The sequence below is a fragment of the Sebastes umbrosus genome, chromosome 6, assembly GCF_015220745.1.
Source record: "Sebastes umbrosus isolate fSebUmb1 chromosome 6, fSebUmb1.pri, whole genome shotgun sequence".
NCBI lineage: Eukaryota > Metazoa > Chordata > Actinopteri > Perciformes > Sebastidae > Sebastes > Sebastes umbrosus.
The window spans coordinates 15,270,741-15,295,926 of record NC_051274.1 but is presented as its reverse complement, the minus strand read 5'-3'; the positions used below and the strand labels follow the sequence as shown (position 1 = coordinate 15,295,926).

Below are 25,186 nucleotides of genomic sequence, written 5' to 3'. Positions count from 1 at the left end.
TCCAGCGACAGACAGAGATACCAGATTTTTGTCTTTTTTTGTCAAAGCATTGGATTTGATTGCTGTCAGGATGTAATGAGAATTTCAACAAACACAAAAATGAATTTGAAAATTACCAACTCCAGCTTTAAGTGTGTTAAAACGCAAGAATAGTATGAATAATAAATAAATAATAATATATACAGTATTCTGTCTGCTTTGAGTATACAGTACTTTATTTTATCACTTTTCTAGTGTGAACACATTTCAGACTAAAAACCCTCTAAGAATCAGGTTATAATATGGATTTGGACACGATTTTCGATCGATTTTGATCCTTTAAAAAAAAACAAAAAAAAAAACTGTCCATCGAGAGCCGGACAATGTTAGAGAAGTGTGTTGATTTAAGCACACACAAATCAGTGGAGTACTCTTTCAACTTAACGGGTAAATGTTCCAGCTTTGGAGCACATCTCACAATGGTGTCTAGAAATAAGGATGCTAACAAGTCTTAGTTTAGCAAGAACTTTACACATTTATTGATAATCCATGATAACAAAAGTGATTTGCGAGTGTGTGATGGTAGTTGAGAGTTGGTCAGATGAGCTCTGTAAAGAGCGACTGATTGGCAAAGTCTGCAGGCCTTTCTTGAGGGCGTGGCAGTGACGGACTGCCACTGAGGCCAAAATGTGGGACGCCAGCACTCAGGAAGTAGAAAGGTATGTGGGTGATTCTTCCACTGGACCAACACTGAGAACACAGAGAGGTGATAGAGTTATTTATTTATCAGTGTTTCTGCAGGGTCCACCAAGTTAAATTTGAGACTTTTTAAAAATTATTAATTAATTTAAGTTTTTGCAAAAATCGACACAGGCCCATTCAGAGTCAATGAGCTTCCTAGCTACCGTAGCTAGCGGTAGTGACAGTGATTGCTACAGGTCTGATGGTGCAGGAAAAGGTAACAGGTAACACGTGGTGAGTAATTGATATACAAAATGGTCATTTTGTGGGAGAAATATTCTTTTAATTCAAGGCTTTTTAAGACTTTTTAAAACCTGCATAACCCCCATTTATTCTGAAACCACCACATTATTAAACTAAAACATAATATGAGAGAAAAAAATTGGAAATGTATAGACTGACCACAGTGAGCAGAGCTCCGTGCTGGAAGTTAGGGTGGAACTGCATCAGTCGTGGCTCAGCGCCAGGCTCCCCTTGAACAAAACCACTAAAGCAGAGAAGCACGAGAAGAATTCAGTGCCTGCAGATGGGATGAGCAGTAGTACTACACCGGGAAATGCAATGTTTGATGTGTAAATATGAAATGCGACCACACATAAAAAGTACAAACCAAGGCAAAAGCTCAAAAATAGGGTTGGTTCTCGTCTTGAACACGGCTATGATCGCAGGCCGGTCTGCTGCTTGTGGATCACCTGAGAGAACAGATAAGATACGGAGAGTTAGATGAGTTATTACAAATAACACCAACGTAATACTAATGGGGTTCATCAGGGTGAATAGAAGAAAAGTGAGACAGACCCTTGAGAAGCACAGCGAGCCTCTCTCCTGTTGGGTCCCAGGCTAAAGACTGGATCTCTCCACCAACACTGGCAAACAAATTAGACAGTGAGTGACACTAAGCTTTACTTTACTGTAGCTGTAATGTTACATGTAGACAGGAACTCAAGCAGCACTGAATACTGCTCCTCTGCTGATTTGTGCTCATCAAATGCTGTAATGAATATATTTTCATTGTGTTTTGCAAGCGAGGTGCTTCAAACGGTTTCTCTCTGAGCCCTTTTTGGAAACCCTGTTCATCATCGTTTTTGATGTAGTTCGGCTAAAAATGCAGCTAATTAGCGATGTAGTTCAGAGCTCTTACATGATGTCTCCATCTGGTGTGGTAAAGGTTGTCTCTGATAGGTCGGCCACCACCGCTGCTGCCTGCGGCCCTTTTGATGTGCATGTAGGCACGCCTGCTGAATAACGATGACATCATACAGGTTATCAAAACTCTTTTAAGTACATATATATAGATATATTTTTTTCATCCAGCTTTTGAAGCAAACAATTCAAGCTGCATATCAATTATCAACAAGGTTGTATATTCTACAAAACAACTGGTTATTTTATGTAAAGATAGATAAGAGACGGATAACCTGGTGCATCAGTGAAGGTCAGAGCGTAGATGACCGCCTCTCCCTGTACGGTGAAGAGAAGTCGACTCCCATCTGGACTCCAACAGCCGGACTAACCAAAACAAACAAACCCAGACGCTTAATTATTCAATAAATATACAACTTAGAAAATGTTGTGTTTGTTGTAATTGAACAACAGCGTTGAAACATGGTGACAAGTTCACACCTGGCAGCGCCCTTTCACACATGGCCAACGCTCACAGGTCCACATCCTGGTCTCCCAAACCCTGAAGAAACAAACTTCACTGATCAATCTATCTTATAACACCTGCTAAACTCCAGACTTTGCCACTAATCCCTTACATGTTCATAATCATGGCACATATTCTTTGGCAGCTTTACATAACTTTCAAATGAAATATGCTATTGTAGCTCAAAAAGTAAGGTCGATTAGAAAATATTGTGAAACTTTTGATCTGTGAAGTGCCGTCTCTGACCTGAACAGGGCCGACGGTGTCGAGGCCAGGACGTGGCTGCCGTCGGGGGACCAGGACAGGAAGGTGACCCCGCCTCCTCCAACACGCTGAAGAGGCACGCCGCTTTCTGAAGCTACGTCCCAAACCTGAAAGGTACGACTGCCCACAATCACTTTGGGGAATCACTTCTTTGCAAGATGAGTTAGACTTTAAAAGATGAAGCCGTTGCTTCGTACCATCATTGCGGTGTCCATAGGCGAGGCCGACGCCAGAAGAGATCCGCTTGGAGACCAGGCGATGGAAGTGACAGGAGAGTGACCGGGATGAGACAAAACTTGAGCACAACCGGACGAAGGCCTGGATGGGTCGAGAGGAAGAGGAGCATGGCACAAGACAAGCCAGTGCAGTGCAACACTTACATTTAAAAGCTTTTTAAATAATATTCCAATAAAAACAATTATTGACATTTATATCACATTTGTATCAGCTCTTTCTGACTAAAACACTGCAAAAAAGGATTGAACAGCCTCCTGTGTGCAAGGTCCACTGTCAGCCCAGTCTTACTTGTAGTTTAGAGATGTACAATAACTCTCAACAGTCACCAAACGCAAAAACAATATATTTGTAATACCTTCCAGGTGTTTTTTTTAGGGGAACTGACCCAGTGATTTTAGAACTTTTCAAGAGCTGCAAATACACTGGAGTTTACGTACCTGGTGGACAGTGAGCAGGGGTCCACGTGCCAGACCAGTAAACAGTTTTGACAAGCGACAGCGAGGGCGGATGCACACAGTGGCTTCCACTGCACTGCTGCAACGCTCCTCTGTAGACGGTGCTTCAGTGTGGGGGTGGTGGCACTGAAAGACAAGAGGACAAAAGGAGAGGCAGAGTAGTGACTATACTGTCACAGAATGATGGAGAGATAAAAGAACAACACTGACTTGAGGTCAGATTTTGTGTTTGGAGACTGCCCTGGAGACATACCACTTCATTGTTTTTAGGATCAGATGTTCACTGTTGCATCAAAGTATATCTACAGACTAGCACTGACTTTCTGTTATCATTAATGTGAATGCTTGGACGCTAAGGCTGGACTCTGCTGTTTACAGTCAGAACAGATAAATAAACATATATATGTACACAGTATACTACCACTCTATTCCTGCTGCGTTAGTGTTTCAGGTCATTAATATCTTGTACTGTAAAGCTTTGATCATCTTTGTAATTACAGATAAACAGCGGAGGCTTTATTGGCGACAGTGTGCCTTCTTTAGAGCTGAGTTACGATACCTTTTGGGGTTGTAGATCTTAATGGAGTCGTCCAGGAGGGCTACAGCAAATTTATCTGTGTGAGGATGCCAGGCGAAGGCTCGCACCACACAGTCAGACCTGGTGAAGCAAGAGGGATTAAAGCAGAGGAAGGTCACCGACTATTTAAGTGAACAATTTTAACATAAAAAGCATTTGTTTGTAATTTTGTCATTTCATTTTGATTTAAAACGCAGTTTCAAGGCTGCATATGTACACAAAGATCCCACAGTTACGTACTTAAGTAAAGCTTCAACTAAGGATTGTTTTCATTATCCATTAATCTGACGATTATTTTCCAGATTAATTAATTCATCATTGGGTCTATAAAACATCAGAAAAAAGTGAAAAATGTCACAAGTGTCTTGTTTTATAACCAACATTTCAAAACATAAAGATATTCAGTTTATTTTAATGTAAGACAAGCAAATACAGCAGATCCTCACATTTGAGAATCTGGAACCTTGAAAAATGACTTAAACTATAAACTGATTGTCAAAATTGTTGCAGATCAATTTTCTGTTGATCGACAAAAAAATTAATCAACTAACTGTTGCAGCTCTACAGTCATATTAAAAACTGCCAGCCCTTCACCAGCGTGTCTGCTCACCACCAGTTTATTAATAATAATTATTACATGGCTGTGATGAATACTCGATTCTGATTGGTCAATCATGGCGATCTGCGGTATGTAATTTCTTTATAGCAGACCGTTGCTATGTACAGCAGACTGTTGCTATGGGCGCAGTTCTGATGTCAGACTCTGACGGACTGTTATTGTGTAAAAATATTGATTTCTTAAGTAAGTAGCCGTGTAATAAGAGGGATAATGTACAGCTAGCGGGTCATTGTTGTGAAAGAATCCCCTTCAGAGTGATGAGAGACCCCTCCGCTCCGCGTCCGGGTGCTGCATCGCCCTGTCAGGGATTCTTTCGCAACAATGACCGGCTCGCTGTACATTATCCCTTCCATAACATCTTTAATCATTTGCCCCTTTGAGAGCAAAAATAAACTACAGATTACAAAACTGGCACTTACCAGTTCAGCACTTGTGAAAACTCAGCAAGCATGTCCTCACTGCTCATCTACAAAACAAATGACAAACACATTTACATGTATCACAACAAACATCTGCTAATTAAGTTTATTCAACAACATATTTAATCAGCAAGCACAACTTACTGTGAGATGAGGAAACAGGGAGCCGTGAAAGGAAGAGAACCATCGGAGCAACGCTAGGGTGCAACCAGAACTCACTGACAGCCATTTAGGCACTACGAGAACACAACATACCAGAGAGTTCATGTACAATAACACATCAGGGGATAATACACAGTATATGTGGTGAAGCAAAACAGAAGATATTGGCATACCTTCTGTATTTGAGTTGGTAATTTCATCGAGTAGCCCCGTGAAGCCACCGTCCCGCCTGAAATGGACAAAGAGAAGTTGCATAAATGAGCTTCGTCTGTGAAAGACGTGGGACAAATTATTGATATGACAGTATACTGTGATATGATCTCTTATGATATTGAAATACTGGTACAGTGTTGACTGTTAGACCAACTTGTCTGGCAGATTGCAGTGATTTTATTAATTAATTTGACATTTATCCAAAGCAATTTACATTTTTTGCACACACATATTTGGGAACAATTTGGGGTTCAGTGTCTTGCTAAACGACACTTCAACATGCACCCAGATGAAATTAGGGATCAAACCACCAACCCTTGCGGTTGAATGCCGCACTACATGCCGTATGGTAAGATTCCTGGTAAACAATTTGTATTTATTGTATTGTAGAATAATGTGTGATGTAATAACATCTAGAGCTACAGCTGTAAATTGGGTAATGTTAGCTTATTGCAGATGTACTGTATCTGTATTGCATATATGTTGACCGATAAGTAACAAGACATTGCAGTACAAAAATGCCAAAGAAATGTTTGAGGTAGTTTCAACACAATTTGTTCATTTTTCAACTGTAAAAATGTCCAAGTAGATTTCTTGGTCACAATTCTTTAAAAAGATAAGTCATACAATAAATCCTACCTTAATGAAAGTTAGAATGTTCAGGTTTTGTTGAAACTGTTTTAGAGATTGCCATGGTAATCGACCTCCAAATCACTATTCGAATGCATCGTTTGTTTTACATACAAGTATATAATAATAATGTATAAATCCCCAAATATACCATGAAATAAAGAATAATCCCACAACATTATTCATTATTCATATTCAACATTAATTGTTCTTAGTTAGTCTCAGACGGATATCGCTGTTTGTGATGTGTAGAGGTACGTGTGTATGTGTACAGTAGTGCAGCAGTGGCACTGTCCTGAAGCTTTGAATACTTTAGAATATTTCTCACCGAAGCTTCGAAGACCAAAAAATTGTATTCGGGACAACCCTGGTTTCTATTATCTTGTCCAACCCATTTATATCATTGAGGGTAGGCTAAATAATAGATACACCTCTCTGTATAATGCAATACAGTCCAACAGCACCACAAACGACATCATCCAAAATGATCATAAAGTTGCATCAACACTTCTCTAAACCTGTTTCAACAAATAGCCTTCATGAAGGGAGGATATATTGCAGGGCTGTTGTACTGCAGTAGGTCTGCATTAGTTTTAGCTAGGTGAACCTAATCTGTGTGTGTGTGTGTGTGATACATACCAGGCTGAAGCACTCCTCATCCCCAGTGACTCAGAATGGTCCAGGAAGGCCGCCCTGCTGCTACTTTCTGTGCGACTGTGGAGCTTCAGAGACTCTCGGGGGAAATACAAACTCAGAGGACTTGACTCCTGCAGATAACACACACACAACCATGTAATTAACCTTTTTTACTATACACAGTACAAATACACAAGCAGTGTATACTCTTATTTAATTCTTATTTATACCATTCTGTCATTTATATTTAACACACTAAATAGAACCCACTTCCCAGCATTTTGTATTGTATTTACTCATTTGCACTGTGGTTATTTGTTATATATTCCACGTCTTAATGCAAATATTTGTTCATATTTATTATATTCTCATTTTAATTTTAGTACTTACTTATATTCTTTGAATGAATGACTGAATGAATGATTTTATTTCGAACATAAAAATAAATAAAAACAGATACAAAATAATAACAAACAAAACAAGAGTAATAGTGTCTGAAAAGGAGTAGGTAGAAGTAAAACTTATATTTCCCTACCCCTTTCTCACTTCTCCTCTAATAACTCATATCTCATAGAATGATAATATAATATAATATATAAACTATCCCAGATTTATTTACAACCCAAATTAAATATATGAACAGCATCCCAAGTTTATTTACAACCCACATATCCATCCGGAATTAAAAAGTAGATATAAACCAACCCTTAACACAACCCTTATCACAACTTTGTGCTCCCCTTCAACCCATCACCTAACCCATTCCACAAATCCACCCCACAGACTGAAATACACATACTCTGCTTTGTTTCTTTACATAGATGTGTGTGTTTATACACATTGCATTATGTACACTATTGTAAACAATGAGCTGTATGGTGTGGTGTCCACAGCAGCTTTGGGCCAGACCTGCTTCAGTCGGTCTTCAGTGGTGGTTCCTGAAAGCAGCTCGTTGTTGGACTCGCACAGGGTGGTCAGTCCGGAGGCCAGCGGAGGGGGGAACAACGCCAGAGAGCACATCTTCAACACGGTGAAACCACTGACCACTGAGAAACCTGGAAACAAACACACAATGAGTCAGGTACACACAGAGAGTAATGAATGTCATGTTAACACCTCAACAACTGGCTGTTTAACGCTACACGGTGGACAAACAGCTTGTTAGCTAACACTAAATGTTAAAGTTAGCTGTAAAGTTAACCAGTAGACCACAACCAGCACTGCTCCCAGTAGACCACAACCAGCACTGCTCCCAGTAGACCACAACCAGCACTGCTCCCAGTAGACCACAACCAGTACTGCTCCCAGTAGACAGCTTACACACCAAAAAACTGACAATAACCTGATATTTTCAGGTGGAATTTCATTCATTTCATTCTCACTATGCAATATCATTTTCCACTTGTGCAACTGTGTTAATAGTCTGTTTATTGTCAATACTGTATATGCTGCTCCTATTTTTATACTTCCTTCTATTTAAATGGTTCATATTTTGTTACACTTTGTTTAGCTCTTTTTTTACTGTTAGCTGACGCATCTAGTTTTTTGCACTATCCCCTTTGCTGCTGTACACTGCACATTACCCCACTGCGGGACTTATAAAGGAATATCTTATCTTAAAGTTAGCTAGCTAACACTAACTGTTAACAGTTAACACTAACTGTTAATAAAGTTAACACTAACTGTTAATAAAGTTAACACTAACTGTCAATAAAGTTAACACTAACTGTTAATAAAGTTAACACTAACTGTTAACAGTTAACACTAACTGTTAATAAAGTTAACACTAACTGTTAACACTAACTGTTAACACTAACTGTTAATAAAGTTAACACTAACTGTTAACACTAACTGTTAACACTGTCAATAAAGTTAACACTAACTGTCAATAAAGTTAACACTAACTGTCAATAAAGTTAACACTAACTGTTAACACTAACTGTTAATAAAGTTAACACTAACTGTTAACAAAGTTAACACTAACTGTTAACACTAACTGTTAATAAAGTTAACACTAACTGTTAACACTAACTGTTAACACTGTCAATAAAGTTAACACTAACTGTCAATAAAGTTAACACTAACTGTCAATAAAGTTAACACTAACTGTTAATAAAGTTAACACTAACTGTTAACACTAACTGTTAATAAAGTTAACACTAACTGTTAACACTAACTGTTAACAGAGTTAACACTAACTGTTAACACTGTCAATAAAGTTAACACTAACTGTTAGAAGTTAACACTAACTGTTAACACTAATTGTTAACAGTTGAGACTAAATGTAAACAGTTAACTGTTAGTGTTAACTGTTAAGACTAACAGTTAACAGTTAACACTAACTGTTAACAGTTAGCTGACTATAACTGTTAACTGTTAACACTAACTGTTAATAAAGTTAACACTAACTGTTACAGTTAACACTAACTGTTAACAGTTGAGACTAAATGTTAACAGTTAACTGTTAGTGTTAACTGTTAACAGTTAGTGTTAATAGTTAGTGTTAACTGACTATAACAGTTAACTGTGAACACTAACAGTTAACACTAACTGTTAACAGTTAGTGTTCAGTTAACTGTTATAGTCAGCTAACACTAACTATTAACACTAACAGTTAACAAGTTAGTGTTAACTGTTAACAGTTAGTGTTAACAGTTAACACTAACAGTTAACTGTTATAGTCAGCTAACACTAACTGTGAACACCAACTGTTAACAGTTCACAGTTAGTGTTAACAGTAAATGTTAACACTAACTGTTAACAGTTAGTGTTAACATTTAGTGTTAACAGTTAGTGTTAATAGTTAGTGTTAACAGTTAGTGTTAACTTTGTTAACAGTTAGTGTTAACAGTTAGTGTTAACATTTAGTGTTAACAGTTAGTGTTAGTTAGTGTTAACAGTTAGTGTTAATAGTGTCAGCTAACACTAACAGTTAAAGTTAGCTAACGCTAGCTGGCTCGAGCTAACAGCTAACGTGTTTGATATCGGCCTCATTTAGTCGCTCCTCTCTTTATAAGTCGTGGTAGTTACCTTGTAGTGTGTCCCGTGTAGTGTGGTCAGTGACTCTGCGCTGTGTTTCCTAAGTTAATGTAAATGCTCCGTTGTTGTTGTGACTCTTGTGGTTCCCAGCAGACTTCAAGTCAGTCGCGCCGTGTGTGCTAACTACAGCGAGCCGGAGGGACAAACTGTGCGGGGTCTGCTCTACAGTACAGAGCGTCTGAATGCTGCCCTCTACAGGACACGCAGCAACATTACATCCACACTGAGACACAAACAGGCTCACACTGTCTGTCGTTAGAGAGTTGATATACTTGAAATCATTTTATTTAACTCATACAAATGGAGTTTTCCCCTGTAGTGCATTTCCTCCATTTAAAACGTTCATTATCACGTTATAAGCCTAAAATAAAGCGTCGGATTATTAGATAAGATAAGAGATAAGATATTCCTTTATTAGTCCCGCAGTGGGGGAATGTGCAGTGTACAGCAGCAAAGGGGATAGTGCAAAAAACAAGATGTATCAGCTAACACAGTGGAAAATGATATTGCACAGTGAGAATGAATGAATGAATGAATGAATGAATGAAATTCCACCTAAAAAATATCAGGTTATTGTCAGTTTTTTGGTGTGTAAGTGGTCTACTGGGAGCAGTGCTGGTTGTGGTTATGATGAAGATAGTGATGCTCTCTTTCCTTCCTCATCACCAGTGAAGGACAAACGGCATGGTCAGGTGCACACGAGCCTCCCAGGAGCCGGAGGGGGATCCAGTGTGTCTTGCTCAAGGACACATCAGCAACATCAGGGGGGTGGATTCAAGATTCAAGAGTTTTATTTGCCATTTGCACCAATAAGTACATTGGAATCCTGAGCAGTGTACACCGAGTCAGCTTTAAGAAAAGAAAAAAGGTAGAAAAGGTAGAAAATTCATAAATCTTGAGGTCAAAGGTCAAGGGACTCCTTTGAAAATGGACATGGTAGTTTTTCCTCACCAAAATTTAGCGTAACGTTGGAGCGTTATTTAGCTTCCTTCCCGACAAGCTAGCACGACATGGTTGGTACCGATGGATTCTTTAGGTTTTTCTAGTTTCATGTGATACCTAGCTTTAAAAGTGAGCCCGCTATAACCTCTGAAATACAGAATAGCGGTTAATCTAACCATTTGGCAGCACCTTCGTGGCCCACTAGGTGGCTCTCTGAGTCCCACCAGTGGGCCCCGGCCCAGTGGTTGAGAATAGCTGGTGTATTCAATAAATAAACTAAACTACCCTCTGCATAGGAACGATACCCCAAGAATACAAATATACAGTATATATATGCTCCATGACCATGTTAAAAGAACTTTCAACTCTCATAAAAATATTTTTAAAAAGAAATAATTAATATATTTCAATTTGACAAATTACACAGTGGAAGGCAGCATATTGCACAGCATTTCAGTCCATTCACAGTTCAGGTGTACTGTGTGTCAATAATGGTATGGAGGTGAGGTGTGGGGTATTTGTGTGTCCCTCTTTGCAGGCTTGACACTGGGGGTATGATCCTGTTTGAAGCTCAAACATAGAAATCAGTGAATGAAATGCACATTTTTCGGGGGAATGGAAATAATGGATGCAATGATGGAAAACTGATGTGTGTGTAAATGGAGAGATGGTGATGTTGGTGGCGCCCCCTGGTGGTGCATTACGCATTTCCGTGACGTCAATTCAGCACTGGAGACAGGAGACAGCTCCCTCCCCCCCAAAAAAACCCCAGCGCGCCTCACGTTGCATGGGTCCCCGGTTATTGATAACACTATTTGCACCGATGGGATCCGTCCCAGTAACGTGAAACTCGTGGATACAGCAGGAGACTGGAGATAACAACACACAGCCTGGACCCAGAAGAAAAAAACACCGATTTGCTCGACAAACATAGGAAGCCGAGCCCACCCCTTATCACTTGACAACGCGACATCAAACCAGGCAGAAAGGTATGGGAATGTCATACTATACTATCCGGTTAAATGCTGATTGAATAAGAAATCAGGTATAACGTTAAAGGTAACGATGGTGCGTTCACACTGCACCAACCAACCGATGCTGCCAAAGAAAACACCAATCGGCGTCGATGAAATGCTAGAAAAATCTGATTTTGTGCAGCATTCACATCATGAAAATGTGTGTGTTTTGGTGCCAAACGTTGAGTATAAAAAAATGTGGAGACGCTGCGGCAGTTTCACTTGGCATGGGCTCTATAGTAGGCTTGCAATTCATGCACGTCGGTTATGATGCTGCTGAGTGTCATCATCACATCCTCGGTTATTTAAAGATTGATCTTCCTGCGTTGGTGCCTGTGTGTGCGTGTGCGTGTGTGTGTGTGTGTGTGTGCACTGCTCCTTTTGCACAGGCCCCTTGGTTTGGTGCTTGTTTATTGCTTTTTTCCACGCTCTCATTTCGTGCAGTGGCTCCTCTCATGCAGTGTGGTGCAGTGCAAGAAATGGAGCTGCTGGTGTAAAATATGTGAATTGGGGTACATGTGCTCTCTCTCTCTCTCTCTCTCTCTCTCTCTCTTTTTCTCCCCGTCTCTCTCTCTTTCACACACGCACGCACGCAGGCAGGCAGGCACGCACACGTCCACGCTGAGGTGGTTATGCAATTCGTCATATTCTTCAAATGCATTGCACACAATGCTGTCTTTTGCTTGATGCGTGACATATGGGAGCTGCTGCTGCTCTGATGTTGTCACACACTGATGCTTCTCAGAGGGACAGTTAATGAACACAGGTGACAGGACTATACAACCTCATCCTCTGGTAGATTCATTCATAAAGAAAGCCCATCTTCACTCACTGTGGTGATGGCTCCACTGGGCAGGCTGGTTTCCCCATTCATAGGCACACAGATGAGGGTTTTACTGTATGATTCAGACAGAAGCTGGTTGTGGGAATGGAGTGGTTAAACTGTCTGGATGCCCATCTCACAACACGACAACACTGTTCTTGGTGTATTGCATTGTTTGAATAGTTTAGTTTAGTTTATGAAGATCATCCATTAGCTACAGCATTGCAGCAGATATTCTTCCTGGGGTCCACACTTACAATGTGACAGTGCGAGAATAATAAGCACAAGACTGAAAGACAGACTCAGACTCAGACAAGCTCTTGACAATCAGAAAGAATTTGAAGTTACACTCCATTGTCCTGTAGTTATTGCAAAGTAAGTAGCTTGCATGAAAAATAGCTCCAGAATTTCCGGTTCACTGACTCAGACATCCTCTCCACATCCACCAGACCAGTTAACGTAATCCAACTCACAGCATATTATCTATAACACAATTTGTTCAAAACTCAGCCAAACTAGTATCTCCACAACCAAGGCTGACACCCATATGAGAACTATTAGGACTTTAAGAACTTTAAACATACACTATCTACCTTTAAACATGCACTATCTGCAACCATCTTGGACTCTAACCACTGACGCACTTTACGCTTACTTTACACTATACATCCTATATACCACTTTATAGACTGCACATATGCACATATTACATTTATTTATTGACGGACTGTACACACTATGTTCACCCATTCACTCTGTATCTTTTATATCTCTATTATTGTTTTTATAATTTTTGTATACCTCTCCTGTGTTTCACTTTGTTTGCTGATGTTACTGCTTTGACACCTGAATTTCCCTCTGGGGATTAATAAAGGTTCATCTTATCTTATCTTATCTTATCTTATCTACATTTTTTCACCGTCTCTGATTAAAAGATGCTGTTTTAGAAAAAATCTTGAATTGCTGATTTCTTGTGCAATATGTTTACGTAGCAAATTCCATTCATGCATAGAGCTCGGTTAGTGCAAGTTAGTGCAAACTCCAGTAATAGAGACAGTAGAAGTAAAGGGAGCAGTGGTTTCAGCACTGGAGAGCTCCACACTGTAAGTGGAGCTCTCCAGTGCTGAAATGAATCTACACTTGTTTTTATTTTGAAAAGCAGTAAATGAAATATGGCTACACCAATAATTAGAAATCATTCTAATGCATCTCTTATCATAAATCTTCTCCTCCAGGCTCACGTCTCATCTCTCCACCCTCTATCCACCCTAACCTGCTGTGTTGGGGAAACCCCTAATGAGTGGGACCTGTATCCATGAGCCCCGCGCCCCTTCCCCCTCCCTGTCAGGCTTCAGCACCCCCATCTCAGAACCCCCCTATCGACGGTTCGATGGAGACACCCCTACTGCCTGCACCCCCGAGACAGACCTGACCCCCACACAGTGTGTCATCCGCAACGTGCTGTCCATCGACACCGGTGGACCGGGGGCGCCGCCGGGCGGCAGTAGCCCCACTCCCAGCGATGGTGGACCCTCGGCCCACTTTGACAACAGCGTGCTAAAGCTGCATGAACATGAGGCCTGCCAGTGTGGCGGCGGGGCCGAGGCGGGCCACAGTCCAGAGGCCGGTGCTGTCAGGAGCCAGTCGGAGAACATTCGGCTACAATCAGGAAGTGGAGGTTTTTTGGAGGGACTGTTTGGCTGCCTGAAGCCAGTCTGGACCATGATTGGAAAGGCCTACTCCACTGAACACAAACATAGCCATGAAGGTATGTGGCAGGAAATGCTCCATCTCTATGCTAGATGAACCTCTGTATAGTGTATTCAAATACCATCGGACAAAGGACAAGACAAGTTTTTGACTGTAACATGTCATTCAGTCACTATATGAAGTTATTGTGGTGCCTTAGTAACCATGGAGATGCATGGTTACATGTTAAAGTCCTGCATTTAAAATCCTACCTCAGTAAAAGCACAGAAGTATTATTAGCAACATGTACTTATAGTATCAAAAGTAAAAGTAAGAAATGCACCTCTGACAGATATATTATTATATAGTACATCATTAGGTTGTTAGTAATGCATCGATGCATAAGTGGCTGGTAGCGGTGGAGAGTTTATCTACTTTATTAACAGTCAGGTAGTTTAATCCAGTGGTTCCCAACCTAGGGGTCGGGCCCCCACGAAGGGTCACAAGATAAATCTGAGGGGTCGTGAGATGATCTTTGCCTTTTTGTTTTGTTAAATGTTGGATGATTTGGCGTCTTTGGACTTCAAACAATTATGTAAATGAACCATCTGAGAAGTTCAGAGGGGAAATGTCGCTTTGGTGGAACTACTGACAACTTATAGAGTGGTGCAGGATGAGTCCTAAAATCCGGAAATGAGTTCGCATTTTAGCACTTCCGGTTCGCTCGTCTCGAATTCAATGGGTTTTTGGTTGGATACCTGAAATAAGGTCTGTGGTTAACACAAGCTTAAGCTTAAACGCTTTGTTCTACGACATAAAATACATCAATAAATACCCCACTTGTGAATTTTTAAGCTTTTTGAAGACACGTAGTCTTAAAAAAGGTGGTTGCTAACAAGTGGTTAAATGAGACTTCTAAAAGTCATCACCCCAACTCATCCACCTTTATAGCCTTGTTATGTAGCCTAATAATAGCTTTTTACTTCTGACAATGCATTTACTTAAAAAATCATAAAAGTGATGTTCATTTGTGAAGATTATTATTTTACAGAACAAAACGTGTAAGTATAATAAATGTTTGTTTGCCACAGAGTTTATTTTCTGCAATAAGTGGTCACAACTTCACACTTTTAAGAGGTCATAAGCCAAAAAGGTTAGGAATCACTGGTTTAATCTATACGCCTTTCAGATGTTTTTTTTATGCAAAATCTTAATCTGAAAAGTAACCAGTAATTTACAGCTGTCAGATAAATGTAGAGGAGTAAAAACTGCATTTCCCTCAGAAATGTAGTGGAGTAGAACTGCAAAGTAGCAGAAAACGGAAGTACATGTACCACAAATTGTACTTAAGTACAGTACATGAGAAGTATTTACTTTGTTATTTTCATTACTTTCATTGCTCTCTGACTGCCACCACTGTTTAGGGCTCCGTCAGCCCGCTTCATTCACACTCATCAGCTACAGTTGAGTTTTCACAGCTGGCCAGAGGGAAAGCATCATGTGCATCTGCCTCCGCTGCAGCAGCTCTCCAGAGATCTCGACACTTCAGTGGACCTCATGAACAATTGATCTGCCTGTCTCTTTCATTCTGCCTCTCTTTAGTGACCGTGCTCTCACAGTCGTTAAAGTCGTGTCAGTTTGACAGATGACAGACAGATTAGACTTCGAGTGGATTGTTGTTTTCCCCTCAATTTTTCCCATTATCTCTGTGAAGAAGTGCAATTCTCTACTGGAGAAGTTATCAATATACCATTTGTCTGAACATGGCAGGTACTTTGTGTGATGTAATTGTGTCCTGCCAGCCAATTCTAATGTGTAGCATGGAGTTAGAATTTGCTCAGCAACCCCCCCGACTCCTCCATGCCCAAACTGGCAAGAGTGTATATTGACATTTGGAGGCTTTGCAGTGTGTGATGGATATAAATTAAGTAATTACTCAAATGGGTGCTACTGAAAAAGAAATCTGTTGCAATGTCCGTGTTAATTCTGCTTCAGGCTTTCACATTTATTCACTGGGTTTCTTTCTGTGGACTTGTTGGTCTGAGTCTAGAGTCCTGGGAGGTCCCTTTTGAGGAGATCTCCGACCTGCAGTGGGTGGGCAGCGGGGCGCAGGGGGCCGTCTTCCTCGGCAAGTACCACGGGGAAGACGTGGCCGTGAAGAAAGTGCGGGACATCAAAGAGACCGAGATCAAACACCTGCGCAAACTCAAGCACCCCAACATCATCACTTTCAAGTGAGGAAACACCCCACAGGGTCATTTAACTGCATAAATGTCTCGTGCTTTCCCTTTCTGTTCACCATGTGGGATCTGACCGCTGTGCTTCCTTCCAGGGGCGTGTGCACCCAGGCTCCTTGTTACTGTATCTTGATGGAATACTGCGCCCAAGGCCAGCTGTACGAGGTGCTGAGGGCGGGTCGTAAAATCACCCCCTCCCTCCTGGTCGACTGGTCCATGGGCATCGCAGGTGGCATGAACTACCTGCACCTCCACAAAATCATCCATCGAGACCTCAAGTCCCCCAAGTAAGTGGACGGACTCAACACTGCCAACACAAGACTTACATTTCATCCCTGCACTGTGAAGAATTTCCCAGTAAAATAACAGTAAAGAACTGGCAGCAGGGTTGCCTTTATGTTACTGTAAAATTAACATTATTATACTGTCGCTGAAATTTACAGCTTTGTACTGTTAATGAAAAATACTGTTTTTTTTTTATTAATTTCACAGTATTTTACAGTTAATTTACTGTTTAAAGATACATTATATAGCTGTTTTTCATCTTTCTTTTACATTATCTTACTGATTTGTTTTAATGCACTATTTAGGTTGTATTTTTTACATACATTTTAATAAACATTATTTTTTGCCTAGAGGAATAGACTTAGCAGGTTACAGACATAGGAATAGTCACACTAAATACAATTAAAGGGAAAAAAGGCTATAGACTTGTTGACACTTTTCCCAAAAATGTCTGTCTATAGCTGGCTACAAGCACAGAATACAAACCATAACAACATGTGAGTGAAGAACAAAGCTAATTCACTGATTTTACAATCATGTACAATGTACAAGCCTCACATGTGCAGATCAGGTCCCACAATTAAAACAATACTGCATGAAACTGTTACTGATGATACTTTAGACAGTTGATCAGCAGTAAAGTACTGTTTTTTAAGAATGCATTATAGTTCAGTTAAAAAACGGCCTATGAGCGTAATTTAACAGGTTTTCTTTTGTATTAACAGTAAAGCACTGTTTTTAGCAATAACAGGTTAATACTGTAGAAATCCTGCTGTAAATTAACAGCAATTGTTTACAGTGTGACATTTCATCCCTGATTCCTAGTTATTTCCACGTAAAAATTACATCTAATCCATCCTTTTGCAGCATGCTGATTACACATGACGACCTGGTAAAGATCTCTGACTTTGGCACCTCGAGGGAGCTCAGTGACAAGAGCACCAAGATGTCATTCGCCGGCACCGTAGCTTGGATGGCTCCTGAAGTCATTCGGAATGAGCCGGTGTCGGAAAAGGTGGACATTTGGTAAGTCTGATAAACACTGACATATTTTTCTAGCTCACAAACACATCAGCACATGATTCTTTTTCTTGACTCGGTGCAGCAATTTATCAGTTATCTTTAATGTACAGCACTACAGTAGGAGAGCAGATACTGTATCTATATTAATAGTTTGTTGTTTCAGTGTTTCAAATACAGTCATTTCACTAAGGGATTTAAAGTTCTACTTACTGATATTTTGTGTGACCTCTTGACCTCTTGACCTTCCTGAATGAATAAAGCTTGACTTAAACTTTCAGGTCCTTTGGAGTGGTGCTGTGGGAGATGCTAACTGGAGAGGTCCCTTACAAAGACGTGGACTCATCTGCCATCATCTGGGGCGTGGGAAACAACAGCCTTCAGCTGCCCGTACCTGAGAGCTGTCCCGACGGCTTCAAGATCCTCCTCAGACAGTGCTGGTGAGCAACAACCTGGAAAGGGAGAATGAGGAAAGCAAAAAATAATGAGCACAGCAGGGAAGAGAGGACAAGAGAGGGAGATTAGAGTAGTAAAAGCGAGGGTTGAGAGTAGATGCACTGGGAGGCGTTAGTCTGCGGTTTAAGGACTTTATTGATTTTACAGTTTACATTGTAAATGTAACACAGCTGTCTTGTTTTTGCAGGAACTGTAAGCCGAGGAATAGGCCCTCTTTCCGTCAGATCCTTCTTCATCTGGATATAGCGTCAGCCGATGTGCTGTCCACTCCACAAGAGACGTACTTCAAGTCTCAGGTACGGCTGCTGAATATGGAAGACCTGTAGCTGCACCAAAAGACACACAAATTATATGTTTAAATACACAGACATGGTGTACACAAAGTAATCAGACTTTAACTGCCGTGCAAAAGAGACGGAGCTGGTTAACAGAAATGTGCTCTCATCAGGCTGAATGGCGAGAAGAGGTGAAACAGCACTTTGAGAAGATTAAATCTGAGGGTACTTGTATCCACCGACTCGACGAGGAACTGATCAACCGACGCAGAGAGGAGCTCAGGTCTGTTTTTTTTATACTTTTAGATCTCGCCTGCTTAGTGAGATTAGTTGCAACCAGTGGATGATGGTACTTTTAGCTCACATGTATAAGGCCACTTCTCGGTGTCATTCCTACCCCGCCCATGTGGATGAAATAAGTGCCCTGAGTGCACGTCTATTGTGGAGGATTTGGAGTCTCTCATGCGGATGCACAATGACATCAGCAGCCTCTTTTCTTCTCAGGCATGCTTTGGACATTCGCGAGCACTACGAGAGGAAGCTGGAGAGGGCGAACAACCTTTACATGGAGCTCAGCGCCGTCATGCTGCAGCTGGAGCTCAAAGAGAAAGAGCTGCAGAGGTACAAATAAAATCAACACAGTATACATTCTTTACAAATGAATAATCCACAATGCATTCACACTTTGGTGTCTATTTTTTTCCCAGGAGAGAGCAGTCTTTGGATAAAAAGTATCCAGGTTTGTTTAAGCATCATAGCTCCAAGCAGAGCAACTCCTCCAACTCCATGGACAAACTCATCAAGAAGAGAAACGTCCCCCAGAAACTGCCCTCGGGAAAGAGGTGTTAGATCTCATTTCAGTCGTTATTTCATAAAAGATTGATGCTGAAATGAATATTCATCAGGTTTGTGAATTGTAGTTGTTGACTAATCCCTCCTACTCTTCCAGGCCAGACATCCTCAAGTCTGAGGTAATCATTCCCAAAATGGACTCCTCCGTGATGCAAGTCACTATACCAGCCTGCCCCAACCGGAACTCCACTTCTCCCAGCCGGTCTCGGAGGGTAAAGACCCGCCATCGCAAGCCCGGGAAGGGCAGCAGTGGGGACCTAGCAGGACTTAAGGCGAATCAGTCCTCCCCTAACAAGGACACAACTGCCCAGGGTAACGGTGCTACCACCAACACCTCCAAACAGCTCCTGGAGCCCTCTGCAGCTCTGCGAGGCCTCAGCCACGAGCAGCAGCAGAGGCAGCTGTCCTCCTCCAGCCCCGACCTCATCTGCACTACACTGGAGGAAGAGGGGCAGGGCAAAGGGGAGCCCTCTGTGGGCGGGCTGGAGAGAGGGGGGAGTCTCAGCGCTTCTGCAGGGTTAGGGGGATCAGAGGCGGGAGCAGCCGGTCTAGATGATCTCACAGAAACGCCTCCACGCAGCGACACGCCAAGCGAGGATGCTGCGTCGTTCCCGTTCTCCAGCAGCCCAGACTCGCCGTGCGGGAGGGGGGCGGCAGCAGGGCGGGGGTCTCTGGGTTCTCCACGTCTGCCTCACGATGGGGAGGATAAAGAGGAGGGAGCTGGTGCTGTGAGGTTGCCTCGCGGGGCATCGGGGGGAATTGGGAGTCAGCACCTCACTCCGTCAGCCATTCTGTACAGGGCAGCTATCTCACGCAAACAGGTACAGAGCCAGATGTCTCTGTTCATGTTCCTCAGTATTCCTCTGGTGATACTTTGATCGTTTTCACTTGTGCATCTTTCCTGTTTCTGACTACAGAGGCGTGGAGTGTCATCAGAAGAGGAGGAGGGTGAAGTTGACAGTGAGGTTGAGTTACCAAGGAGACGGTGAGTAACTTGCTGTCCTTCGTCACTGGAAAATTCCCTCAAGCCATCTTTCCTCTCTGATAGAGTTGCTGATTTATTCAGAGAACAAAGAATACTTTTAATTTTTGTTGTTTTTTTGTTTGTTTTTATTCTCTCCAGACGTCCGACCAGCATCACAAAGTGCCAGTCGGTGTCCACCTTCAGCTCGGAGAACCTGTCGGTGTCGGACGGCGAGGAGGGCCACACCACCGACCACTCTCACAGCGGCACCCCGGACGTGGTCAGCACTAACACAGATGACCGGTTGGATGACCGCAGCGACGACCTCCTCTCTCAGGGGTCAGAGATCCCGGCGGACAACACCGATCCCGCTCAGGCTTCCGATGGCCTGTCGGAGAGAGACGGAGCGCTGGGACAGGCCAAAGCTCAACTGGACGTCGGGCAGAATCCTAATGAGGTAAAGCAGCACCACCACGGAGGATCACATGTGTCAGTTTGTGTCATCTTCTTTCATCATCTTCGTAAAAGCACTTACTCCAAAAAACAGCAGCTGAAATTAACTAAATACATTTACTTGAGAACTATACTTAAGTTGAATATTAAATCCATTAAATCCATATCCATTTTATGTTTCTTTATTCACTTACAGCTCAGAGAAATTATTTTACTTTTTACTCTAAATACAAAGCATTGTTAAGAATTAAACCTGTGGTTTCCAAAATGTTTTGACCTTTGACCCCTTACAAGAAACAGTGTCTGGTTGGGGCCCATTTCAGATGTCTATGAGTTTTCAGACAGTTTCATTTAAATGACAGTTTGAGGCGCAAAGAGGTAAAATGATCCATTAATTAAGAAGAGACAAGTCCAAAAAATGCAAACAGATTTGTGTAGCAGAACTTTTCATCATCCCTAAACCATTAATCATATCTTGTGACCCTTACGAAGGGCCTGACCCTTATATTGGGAACCACTGGACTAAACTACCTGACTGTCTCTTAAGTAGACAAACAAAGTTACACATTGGGCCTCATGCAGCAACATTCTCTTACATTTCTTTTAAGGGAAAATAATAAGAGAAATCAACTCCAGATGCACCAAACGTTCTTACCCATCCAGAAGGGCAGCTATTGTGCTCTATGCAAATACTCTGGCACATGCCCAAAAACTGGCGAGATGCCACCAAAGAAATGCACTTGCACAATGAACTTCAGCAAATAGATAGGATGGATGGATATTTAATTGATCGCAAATTGGGAAATTCTAAAATTGTGGTAATGAAATTGAAGTACATTTGAATAAACTTAAACAAAGTAAACATGTGATTTTCCAGAGTGTCAGTATACTGGCGTTACAGGAAAATCAAAAACATCTAAGAGCAGTATGTAAGCACGCAATATCATCTAAGGGTTTTATAGTTTTAATTGGGATCAATGTACCAATGGTATTTCTTTAATGATCCAATCATTATGATTACTCTAAAATGTATAATAATCTAAATTTGATTATATGAAATTCATATCTCAATTTTAAAACAAATTTAAAACTTTCCTAGGCGTTGGACAAACAATTTGTGGACAGTGAAAACAACACGTTTTTTTCTTATCTTGGTAAGAGTGCGCTCGACAACTCTTCTTACCCAAGAGAAAAGCAAAAATAAGAAAACATTTGTTCCTATATCGCTTCCTGCATGAAGCCTATTGTTACATCAGTATTAAAAATGTAATATTATATCAGTCACAGAGGACATTTTACTGCAGAACGAGTACTTTTACTTTTGATACCTTAAGTACATCTTGCTGATAATGCTTAAGTAGGATTTTAAATTCAGGACCTTTCCTTGTAATGGAGTATTGTTAGTAAAGGATCTGAATTCTGCTCTAGGTCATGTATGACATTGTTTTCTGCTTCCCTCTCTCTCTGTAGAGTCGGGCCCTGTGTGACGACTCTGACTGCGACAGTGCTGAGCTGGATCAGCCCGGTAGCGGCGAGCCAAGTCGTCCCCCCAGTGCCGGAGCGTGGGTGTCGCCTTCTCAACCCTATCAGGGGTCTCCACAGGTGCCCCATACGGGACCTCCATAGACCACTGGGCGCTAGCAAAGACCTCCAGCTACTAGTAATGCAGTACATTACTGTTGTCATGAGGGATCACACCTACTACACCACTCAGACTATGACAGGTTGACTTATGATGTCTCATAAGTTTGTTGGCTCGCAAACCTACATCAGATGACATAGGACATTTGTCATAACCTGACATCAGATATTTTGGCAGCTTGTGACATCAGATAAATGTCAATTAAGTTCAGTAGGGGTTTTGTTTTAGGCAAAATAGTTACCAAGGTAACCTTAGCCACTGCTCCAATTCAGCAAAAACCCGTCCACAGACGCACACGCACGCACAAGATACCACACTCGTTGTCCTTTAAACACTCTAATCCTCACTCTGGGAGCATCCTCCACGATACTCCACACACTAATGCATCAAATACTAATGAATAATAATGTAAATATCCATTACATACCACATGAGAAATATCTAACTTTATTTTATTTGTAAGATAAAAAAAAATGTAAGACTAAACGGTATGCAGCCCTGTGAACAAATGCATGACTACATGTTTATAATTTATGGTTCGAATGTGTCAGTTTTATATTTTGTGAAAGTTTACACTTTTTTAATCCTGAAAGTATTACTTCCGTTATTTTGTTTTTTGTTAATAAATGTCAGCACTCAAGAAAAAAAAAATGGAATGAAAATCTCACCGAGACGTCGACCATGATGCATAATTAGGATTCTCAGTAGGTGATATATTATTTTTTTTAACCCTCCTACTACTGAGTTTCAAATACACGTAAGACATGATTGAGGTTTTTTATTAAGCTTATCAAATTTGTGATAGGATGGGAGACCTTTGGGTTCACTCATGCACTTTTGCCATTGTATGTATACCGGTGTTGCTCCACCGGTTTCTGAAATTGTCAGCTTTTTGATTGTGTTTTATTAGTAGGATCTACATTCATAGAAATGACACACTAGCATTGCTAACCAAGGTACCATCTAAGCAAATGGTGCTGGTGCTTTATTAAAGGTGCAGTCCGCCGATTTAGCATTGCACTCCTATAACATTGTCAGACTCACGATGAACAGTTTCAGCAAACAATTGTCAAAATCGATGCAACAGAACCAGAGATATTGTGTGTTTTAATCCACACTGTTTTTTTCTTGTCGAAATCTGGCGCCTACATTACCCACAATGCATCTCGACCAGCAACAGTTTTGTCTTATGGTGCATTCAAATGAAACTCGTGAGCTCGTATTTACAACATGGGAAGCCATGTACACGATATGCTTGGTGTTCAAGTGGTTTAGTCGTGAGAACACCGCTGCTAAGCAACGGCAATATTAACGTTACTGTCGGCATCTAGAAGCAACAGAGGCTAACAATTTAGCAAGCTAGCAAGAAGGTAACATAATGCAGGAAATGCAAAGGCATAATGACAGAGGAAAAATACGAGGCCTTTGGGAATCTCAACATTTTCCTTAGACATATAATAAAATTATGAAGAAAAACAATATACGAGTAAAAATTCCAATAAATTCACATATTATGTACCGAAAAATGAACTTCCATGGCCTCCGCCACTTCTGAAAACGTCAACAAACACGTCACAAGTCGTGAACTCTGAGCTTTCAGAAACTCTCCACTTATGATGTCGTGACTACCACAGGAGGAGGTCGTTCATATGGACTCTTCTAGTGAACACGGTAAACACGACCCCATTTGAAGGCACCATTATATTCGGTTTGTGTTATGCTAGCAGCGGCTAATGTAGCCTCGAGCCGCTAGCCTCAAGCAGACATGAGAGGCGGGCTACAGAGGTCTGGTAACCTCACTTCTTTCTAACTCCAAACCTCGATTATTTTCATTTTAAAAATTGTCATCTTCAGACCCAACTGATGCTGACTCAAGTGACATCACACAAGGCACTTTAGTTGTATAAACCACAAAAGGCTTTATGCAACTTTTTAAATCATGATGTGTTGAATCGGTGGAGTTCCCCTTTAAGTAAAGAATCAAAAGGACTCCTGTAGTTCATGACGTTCATAAGCTTCATAAGAACCTCAACTGTTCATTTTACCCTTTAAGATAACTGCAGAAGTAGCCAGATAAGGAATAGAGCACTTCTCTGTGGTGGTTACTAGTAGAACAGTAAGTATCCTTTGGGTTTAAATAGAAATGTTTTGTTTTTATACAGCATTGCACATTGTACCTGTAACATAGGAATTATATCGAAAGCAAAAATATTATGAGCAACAATAAATAATGTATTGGTTAAAAAAAAAAGGACAGTGTTATGTTTGTTTAAAAAAGACGGGTTGTGTCAGAGCTACAGTTTGGGGCTGTTGCTGCATCACATGAGACAGCTGAACGAGAAATAAATGACTATTTTCAATGACTTTAAGCATGTCCAAACTGTTCCAGTGTCTTTTCTTAAAGGTGCTATTGATAATATTGATAACATTCAGCCACTAGATGTCCCATTCTCTCTCCCTCGTTCCATTGCATTTACTTCACAACAAGTCGTTGCCAGGCACTTACTGTCAATTTCAGCCATTTATCCGTTTTTTTCCACACTAACTGACGACAGAGATACCGCGATACCAATGTTGTTATACTATTTGCTCACAAGTCTTGTTAGAAGTGGGAACCGAACGTCTGATATCTTTAACAGAGATAAACAAAACATTAATTGTTGACCCGCAAAATTTTTAAAAATGATTAATTCACAATCATTTTTTTCAGGAAAAGCCATACTTTTAATCGCCACCTTTCTAAAGGCTCTGTAGATGTATTATTTAAAATATATATATATATTTGTCTGAATCAAAATGTTATCAATAGGAACTTTAATTTACAACTTTTACACCTGTATGTTAAAAAAAAAAGGATTCCTCCCATGAGACAGAACCATGTTTATGGATTATTAATAAATCTGCCATCAGAGT

General features: G+C 41.0%; 2 protein-coding genes across 5 annotated transcripts; one reads left to right on the top strand and one right to left on the bottom strand.

Annotated features, from left to right (window-relative positions):
* Positions 1-490: 490 nt before the first annotated feature.
* aaas (achalasia, adrenocortical insufficiency, alacrimia) lies at positions 491-9,791 on the bottom strand. 2 transcript variants are annotated; one of them, XM_037772352.1, is made up of 17 exons: positions 9,611-9,791; positions 7,490-7,635; positions 6,584-6,711; positions 5,275-5,330; positions 5,084-5,175; positions 4,940-4,986; positions 3,884-3,982; positions 3,307-3,450; positions 2,830-2,950; positions 2,615-2,739; positions 2,344-2,404; positions 2,139-2,229; positions 1,862-1,958; positions 1,519-1,586; positions 1,331-1,412; positions 1,123-1,207; positions 491-729 (listed from the first exon to the last, which is right to left on the bottom strand). In XM_037772352.1, exons 2-17 carry the CDS (start codon positions 7,598-7,600, stop codon positions 577-579), a joined length of 1,560 nt encoding a protein of 519 aa, XP_037628280.1. In that variant the 5' UTR covers positions 7,601-7,635; positions 9,611-9,791; the 3' UTR covers positions 491-576. The 2 variants fall into 2 exon arrangements, with proteins under 2 accessions (XP_037628280.1, XP_037628281.1); XM_037772353.1 differs by having other exon boundaries at positions 1,862-1,955.
* On the top strand, positions 7,534-24,524 carry map3k12 (mitogen-activated protein kinase kinase kinase 12). 3 transcript variants are annotated; one of them, XM_037772350.1, is made up of 14 exons: positions 7,534-7,661; positions 13,636-14,168; positions 16,128-16,323; positions 16,422-16,613; positions 17,479-17,637; positions 17,913-18,071; positions 18,275-18,383; positions 18,536-18,645; positions 18,867-18,983; positions 19,070-19,204; positions 19,312-20,035; positions 20,132-20,199; positions 20,338-20,635; positions 22,102-24,524. In XM_037772350.1, the coding sequence occupies exons 2-14, from the start codon at positions 13,697-13,699 to the stop codon at positions 22,255-22,257; spliced, it is 2,895 nt and encodes a 964-aa protein (XP_037628278.1). In that variant the 5' UTR covers positions 7,534-7,661; positions 13,636-13,696; the 3' UTR covers positions 22,258-24,524. The 3 variants fall into 3 exon arrangements, with proteins under 3 accessions (XP_037628278.1, XP_037628279.1, XP_037628277.1); XM_037772351.1 differs by lacking the exon at positions 7,534-7,661 and adding an exon at positions 11,284-11,550 and having other exon boundaries at positions 16,140-16,323; XM_037772349.1 differs by lacking the exon at positions 7,534-7,661 and adding an exon at positions 11,284-11,550.
* Positions 24,525-25,186: the final 662 nt, after the last annotated feature.